This window comes from Anser cygnoides, chromosome 24 (genome assembly GCF_040182565.1).
Source record: "Anser cygnoides isolate HZ-2024a breed goose chromosome 24, Taihu_goose_T2T_genome, whole genome shotgun sequence".
Taxonomy (NCBI): Eukaryota; Metazoa; Chordata; class Aves; order Anseriformes; family Anatidae; genus Anser; species Anser cygnoides.
Window position 1 is genome coordinate 3,821,996 of NC_089896.1, and position 7,869 is coordinate 3,829,864.

The 7,869-nt window shown below is 58.9% G+C and overlaps 1 protein-coding gene across 4 annotated transcripts in view; it reads right to left on the reverse strand.

Annotated features, from left to right (window-relative positions):
* The window catches only part of ARID1A (AT-rich interaction domain 1A), a 63,203-nt gene that overhangs the window by 54,367 nt on the left and 967 nt on the right, over window positions 1-7,869 (reverse strand). For 2 of the 4 annotated variants that reach the window (XM_066982596.1, XM_066982595.1), the window contains exon 1: window positions 5,230-6,477. In XM_066982596.1, coding sequence (XP_066838697.1) covers window positions 5,230-6,414 — 1,185 coding nt within the window. In that variant the 5' untranslated portion in view covers window positions 6,415-6,477. Of the gene's footprint in view, window positions 1-5,229; window positions 6,478-6,501; window positions 6,659-7,869 lie in introns of those variants that run through there. The other 2 variants (XM_066982598.1, XM_066982597.1) reach the window with 2 other exon arrangements.

Genomic DNA, 7,869 nt, shown 5'->3' on the forward strand with positions numbered 1-7,869 from the left:
ACTGGATTTCCTAGTTGGTGGCGCTCCTTTGAAAAGAGTAGAAAGAAAAATGGTGGAAAAGTCGCGTATGAGGTAACAGTAAGATAAAATGAACAGCTGCACTATTTAGCCTAATTTTAGACTCCAGTTTCTCTCTGAAGGAAAGCTGCTGTGTTTTGTTTTGTTTTTTAAATAGGGTTTTCATGTTAAAACTTCTCTAAGATAATATCCATTAACCAGTGCTCTCGAATAAGACTAGAGACCAAAAAAAATGATGAACACAGCAAGTTTAGGGGACCGGTAACACAGATATATAACAGCATTTGAGTCTCATGCTTCCCCCCTGTTTCCAATACCACCTAAGAACAGGGAAGAGGTTCTGCGTATCAGCCGAGCAGTCACATCAGGAAAGAGAAGTTTTAGCAGTTTAGTAGAACAACTCGAACTGGACTGATAGTTTTAGGAAACGGGCAGGCGTTCTCACCCCAAAAAAAAAAAAATGACCCAAAAGTCAAATGCACAGCCCTCCCGAAAGCACGTCTCTGTCTTGCAACCACCACCGTGATTACAAGAGGCACCAGATGTAGAAACCCTCCCCTAGTACAGCTAATAAACACGGACTGACAGAACATTTAATTTATACTTAGTAAAAGGCAGGTGCCAAGCATTACTAACCCCGTTTCACCGAGGGGAAAAAATGAAAAAGGACGGCACAATCACGTTTGTCCCAGGTTTCCTAGTAAAGTAGCTGGGCTAAGGGCAGGAAAACTAAGCTGCAGTTGAGCATCAGAATTGATGGATAGCGTCCCGTGTCCTAGCTCACACATATCCTGCCCAAATAACACTAGTCACCGTAAAACCAAGCATCAGGACAACGGTATTTCAGAAATCAAGGTGTTTAACAGGATCAGGCAACAACGCCTGGTCTTCCTCAGGCTACTCTAAAAAGTGAGCCTCTAAGATCGTCAGCGTCCACACCAGAATTAACTAGACCGATTCTTACAACCTAATTCAACCCCCACATTTTTCTACTTTTTCTAACGCAGCGAAAATCTAAAGTCGCCCATTCCGAGGTGAACCCCACACCAGAAGAAGATGCAGCACCCCCATTTTCATTGGAAAGATCTCGTGCGTGCTGCACCTCGCAAGCAATTCAAGGCCTCCTAACATTACAATGCGAAGCGAGGAAAAACCCTGCGCTCCAAGCCAAGAGGAGCCAGGTCTCAATTGCGGATTCCAAGATATCACAGCTCATTGGCAGCACAGAGCCATTTGGTGCCAATTTAGTTTAAAAAACATATTTTCAACAACATTTTTCATGCCTCGCTTACCACTAAAGTTGAGATCTAAGTCAACAAAACATAACTATTGTATGGCAACGGGCCCAAGAGCGTTTTTTTATTAGCATAAGATTTTTAAACTGACTTCTCTGAACTTACAATAGCGGCCTGGAGACGACAGTGCACCTACGGGGAGGTTATCCAACGCGCCGATGTTTAATGCAATCCGAAAACATCTCCCGTTACAGGAGACGTCGTCTGCCGTAGTGAAAGCGCGTGCCACGAGAAATGCCCACCTCTTACAGGGAGGGAAGTGCTTTCTCTTGAGCAGTTTCCTTTAAGTCCCAAGACGCTGGGAGAGCCAGCTCGTTATTAAGCACGGCTACACGCTCTGAAGGGAAGTGGAAACAAATGCACGACAGAGCTGTTAGTAAAATGGAAAAATTGAAAACGAAGATCCCAAGCCTGGTTTCTTACGAGTCATTCCCACAGAAAACCACAGATTTCTCATCCCACGCTCTGTAAAAGCAGGCATTCTAATCTCTTGACCCTACTCCACGTTTCCCAGCTGTAAAGGTCAGCTGAAACAGACGCAAAGCCCCTATACCTCTGTCCCAGTCCCTACAAACACAGGGCACACCTATCTTACGGGGGCTTCGGGAAGCACCGCGCTCCTGCGGCCAGCCAGCGAGCAAAGGTCCGTGAGGGCTACAGACCATCTCCATCAAGTGATTATGCTCTTAGTTTATTACAGGAAACGTTCCACCAAAACAATTTTCACGCCAGAATTTACTTCGTCTTTCTTGATGAGCGGTGTGATGAAACTCCCCTCATGGCATCATTCATAAATCCTACCACGTGCGGAGAACTGAAGGCACTTCTCTTCGCCGTGCAGTACGGCTTCCCAGCCCCAAAACCTCAGGTTAACTACCCCAAAGACTCCTCAGCGGAGGAACCCCGCGCTCTTCCCACATCACCTTCTCCAGGCCTGCACCAAGAGACGCCTCTCTTTGTAGCGCACGGTCAGATGAATTACGTTCGCCTCTTGCTCCCCTACAATTCCTCAGAAGTTAGGGCTAAGTACCCACTCTGTTCTCCGCTGCACAAGACAAAGAAAGGACACGAGCTTTAAATCCTTCCAACTGAGGGAATTTAACAGGCCAGACACCTGAAGGAGGCTGTTACTTGGAATGGAGTATTATCATTATTAATTAACCGTTTCTCGTGAGCAGCTCAGAAGACAGGTGGAAGCTTTTTGCATCCTGCTAGATGAAAGGCCTTTTTCCTTTTTACAGGAGAAAAAAGGAATTGTCAGTTTGAGTCCACTAATCCTTCATGCAAAAAGGATTGGGGGGGGGGGGGGGGGGGGTTTGGCTTTCAGGGTGGGAGTTGTTACTTTTTATACGCTATTTGTACTATCTGAAGTCAAACTAATCCTCAGAACAGCTATTCATTAATAATTCCAATTAATGAGACCAGTTGCTCAGATATTGATATACAATGTATCAACAGCTCCCAGAATCAAGTCAATTTCACTTTCCGGGACAAAAACGCAATCCAAAGACATCCCCCATTGTACCAGAACGCTGTCAGAAGTACGCTTTTGTCAGACACACAGCCTCCTAAAACCCCTGCTTGAAAAGTTCAGACATCGTTATTTTAGCAGACATTTTATCTAGGCTTAAATTTGTCAGGATACAGAAAGTCCCTTCAAATAACCACCCTAGCATCCGTGACATTTGTCCGAGGCTCCTCTACGCCTGCATCGCAGGTGTGCACGAACGTATTCCCGAGGACCTGAAATCTCCGCTCAGCACAGCCGAAAGCTCACCACCGGCTGCCATCGGGCAGTTCGATGACCACAGAGATAAGATCCACTCTCTCGGACGGCACCGTTCCAGTCCGACAGAAAAGGCGGTTGAGTAACTCAAGATGCTGAAGGAGGCCGCCTTCAGCAATCAAGGAACAAAAATTAAGCAGTTTTCACACTGACACAAGAGAAGTACCGAGCGAGAAGGGAAACTCTGGAGGCTGCATGTCACACTACGTGGTATCGAATGTCTCTGACCCAGGGCCTGAAGTTAGAGAAAAGTACACAGAAAGAAAAGGGAAGTCTGTCAGTCCTGCACGAGGCCACGACAGGCCCTGGGGATGCACGTTTAAACACAGAGAGTAACCTCGTTTTAATCAAAGTTTCTAGGTACTATACACCAGCATCTCCTTTCCCTGTATCTAAAATACGTGATGTATACACCGCACTGCTTTCTCCTCTGTACTTTTTCTGGCCCTCCATATTTCCAGCAATCAAGTAATTCTACGCATACAGCAATAATTTTAATTTTCAGGCTTGTTTTTCCTATTTATATTCCTCCGCAAAGCAAAGAGTTGTGACACTGTTGAGCCTGACCACAGCAAGGACCTGAACGCCCGTCATATCTCCCTCTAAATGCAAGGGAGGGACAGGCGCTGTCAGCGCTTGGTCAAAGAAAGTCAAAATGTGCCCCGATACGTACGGTTCGAACCCTCGGCCTGTCCTCTGTTAAAGCTCCCGACTGAACGTGAATTGGTAATTGACCATTTCCAGCGCTTCCACCACAAGTTTGGTTCTGATGGCTTTGTTGGGCGTGTTTTTCTTTTTTTTGTCCATTTTTTTCCTTTATTAAGGCTGAAGTACCCCCTAGAAACCCCCACACCTGTATCTCAAAGAACCCTAACAGCCCCAGTTTTGAAAAGGGCCAAAATTAGCCAGGAACAAAACGCATCCTCAGATCCATCAAAGAAATCATTTATACCAAAGGGAAAGTCACATAACCAAAATAAACAGCGAGCCCATTGTGCAGAGAAGCCCTGCCACTGTTCCGACAACACAGACTCTATTCCAGGCCGCATAAAACATCACAAGCAAAATAAACCCAAGGTACAAACAAAATGCCATCGCCTCCCCTTTTGTTTCGGGCACAATGCAACAAGGGCAGGCTGTCCGGGGCTCCCGCGGATGCGGGGCTGCCACCGAACCTCCTCAAGGTCACGGCCAATTTCGGCTGGGGGTGGGTGGGTGGCTGGGTTGGGGGGGGGGGGACACACGACGAGGAAGGAAGGCAAGCGAGCGGCGGGGCCGCTTTGGGTCCGGGCTGGCAGAAAAGCCGAGTGTAAAAGTTTATGAGCTCATCAGGATTGTTGTACCATTACATCAGAGGCAATTATAAATGGCCAAGAGCAGGAGATGGGGAGCCAATCAGATCACAGATAGGATGTCAACCTAAGACCAACTGTCTCCTGGCTTTGACAGAAGGATTTTACCTCCATAATTCAAATCCCAAACCAAAGCGATCCGCACTCGCTACTCCCGTCACCGAGCTGTTTACCACCGCTCCCGGCCGCCGGCCCGCCCGGCCTCCGGGCCTCCCGCGGGGAAACGCGGCCCCGACGAACCGGGCCGAGCCCCGGCGACCCCGGCAGGCCCTCGGCGACCCCCGGCACGGGGGCTCGGCCCCCCCCCCACCCCCACCCCGGGAAGGGAACCGGGGCCGCGGGGCCGGGCCGGCGGCGGAGGCGCTGCCGGGGCCCCGCGTTGGCCCACGCGGGCCGCCCGCGAGCCCGGCCCCGGTTGCAGCCGCCGGGCCGAGCCTGCCGGGGGGCGACCGCCGGACCCCCCCCCCCCCACCGGGAGCCCCCCCCCCGAGGCAGCCCGCGGGACGGCGGCGGTTCCCCGGGAGCCTCGCACAAAGGCTGGGGAGGGAGGAAGGGAAGGCAGCGAGGCAGCCATTTTAGAGCGAGCCAGCAAAGCACAGACAATGGCAGCTCCCCAGCAGCGCCGGCCCGCCGGGGGGGGACCCGCGGGACAAGCACCGGCCCCCCAGCACCCCGGGACCCCCTTCCCCAGCCGCCCCCGGCCCCTCCGGCCCCCCGGGGTCCCCCCGTGTCCCCCCACCTCCCTCCCCCCCCCCCCCCACGACGGCCCCTCCGTTACCTGCTGGCTCCTGCCGAGGCTCTGCCCGCTGCCGCTGCTGCTCCCGGGGCTCATGGGCGCGTGGTGGCTCCTCGGCGGGGCTCCGCCGGCCGCGGCCCAGCCCTGGCTGTTGCCCCCGCCGTACTGCGAAACCATATCCGCGGCTGCCGGGCCTTTGGCTGCTGCTGCTGCTGCTGCGGCCGCTGCTGCTCCCCCGTCCTGCGGCCCGCCGCTATAGTCGCCCCCGGGGTACCCCTGGTAGCCGCGGGCGGAGCTGGGGGAGGTGAGGAGCTGGTTGAGGGTGGGGGTGGCGGTGGGCTGCGGGGTGGCGCCCCCTCCTCCTGCTCCGCCGCCGGCCGCCGAGGGCCCCATGACCCCGAAGCGCTGCTGCTGGAAGGCGGCGGCGGCGGGGGACTTAGCACCGGCGGAGCTCTGAGCGCTGCCCCGGGGGGAGCTCAGGGCGTAGGCCTGGGGGGGAGGCGGGTAGGAAGCGGCGCTGCGGCCGGCCGCGTAGTAGGAGTTGTACTGGTGGTTGGCGAAGCCGTGCTCGGCGCCGCCGTGCGAGTTCTGGGGAGGGGGCGGCCCCGCGGGGGCTCCGGTCGGCCCCGGGTAGGGCTGCTCCAGGCCCCCGCTCTGCAGCGCTGCCATGCCAGGGCTTTGTTGTCCGCCATGTTGGTGGAAGGCAGCGGCGGCGGCGGCCGCAGCAGCGGCGGCGGCGGCGGCCTGGGCGCCCCGGCCGTAGGGCTGCCCGAAGCCGTAGGCTGGCGGGGGCAAGGCGGCCGGGTGGGAAGGGGGAGGCTGCTGCTGCTGCTGCGGCGGCTGCTGCTGCTGCGGCGCCCCCACCCCGTCGCTGCTGCCGCCGCCGCCGCCGCCACCGGGCGGCTCCGGGAGGTTATTGTTCAGGGTGGCGGCGGCAGCGGCGGGCCTGGGGCCCGGGTTCCCGTTCGAGCTCTTCAGGTCGGCCTCGGCCCCTGCGCCCCCTCCGTTGCTCTCGGCCCCGTCCTGCAGCTCCTTCCCCGGGGGGCCCTCGCTCTCCGCCTGCTTCTCGCCGCCGCCGCGCTCCGCCGCCGCCGCCGCCTCGCCCCCCGCCTCCTCCGGGGGACAATCCCGCTGCTGCTGCTGCTGCTGCGCCTCCGCTTTCTTCAGCTCGGCTGGAGCCGGGGCGCCCAGGCTGCTGGCGGCGGCGGGGGCGACCTGAGCAGCCATGATCCCCCCTCCCCACCCAGCCGCCCCCCCCGGGCCGGTCCCGGTCCCGGTCCCGGTCCCCCCCCCCCCCCCCGAGCTGCTCCCTGCCTGGCCGGCCGGCGTGAGGCCTCGCTGCTCTGCTGCTCCCCGCTCAGGCGGCGGCGGGCTCTTCAGGGCAGCGGGGGCTCATTCCCCCCCGGCCTGCTCGGCGAGGCGGGGAGGGCTCCGCTGGGCTGGGCTTCCCGGGGCCTGGCCCCGCTGTACCTCCTCGGTTGCAGCCGGCGGAGAAAGGGGAGGAGGAGGAGGGGGGTGGGGGGGGGGGGAAGAAGAAGGAGGAGGAGGGGTGTTGGGGGGGGGGGGGGGGGGGAGACCCGGGACGAGGGGCTCGAGGAGCGGGAGGGAGGGAGGGGGGGGGGGCAGCGGCGGGCGGGCGGGCGGGAGCCGTGCCCGGAGCCGGGCCGAGCGGCGGCGGGGCCGGGCTGGGCGAGCAGCTCCCGGCTGGGGCGCGCCGAGCGGGGCTCACTCCGGCACGAGGCTCAGCGCTGCCATTTTACCCAGCGCCGCGGCCGCCTGCCAAACCCGGAGCGGAACGCGGCGCGGCCCGGACGGGAGCCTCCTCCTCCTCCTCCTCCCTCCTCCTCCTCCTCCCTCCTGCTCGCTCGCTCTCCCCCCCCCCCCCCCCCCCCCCCTCCCATCACAAAGGAGGAGCGGGGCCGGCCCCGGCCGCTCGCGGCTCGGCGCGGCGGAGCTGCCGCTCGCAAAACCCGCGGTGGATTTCGCGGAGTTGAGAGCGGGGGGAGAGGGGGGGCGCTGAGGCGGGATGGGATGAAACGGGTTGGGCTGAACCGAGCGAGGCTGAACCGGGCCGGGCTGAACCGGGCCGGGCTAAACGAAGCTGGGCTGATCCAGGCTGAACTGAACCGGGCCAGGCTGAACTGGGCTGAGCTGAACTGAACTGGGCTGAACCGGGCCGGGCTAAACCGAGCTGGGCTGATCTGGGCTGAACTGAACCGGGCCAGGCTGAACTGGGCTGAGCTGAACTGAACTGGGCTGAACCGGGCCGGGCTGAACGAAGCTGGGCTGATCCAGGCTGAACTGAACCGGGCCAGGCTGAACTGGGCTGAGCTGAACTGAACTGGGCTGAACCGGGCCGGGCTGAACGAAGCTGGGCTGATCTGGACTGAACTGAACCGGGCCAGGCTGAACTGGGCTGAGCTGAACTGAACTGGGCTGCACCGGGCCGGGCTGAACGAAGCTGGGCTGATCCAGGCTGAACTGAACCGGGCCAGGCTGAACTGGGCTGAGCTGAACTGAACTGGGCTGAACCGGGCCGGGCTGAACCGAGCTGGGCTGATCTGGACTGAACTGAACCGGGCCAGGCTGAACTGGGCTGAGCTGAACTGAACTGGGCTGAACCGGGCCGGGCTGAACCGAGCTGGGCTGATCCGGACTGAACTGAACCGGGCCAGGCTGAAA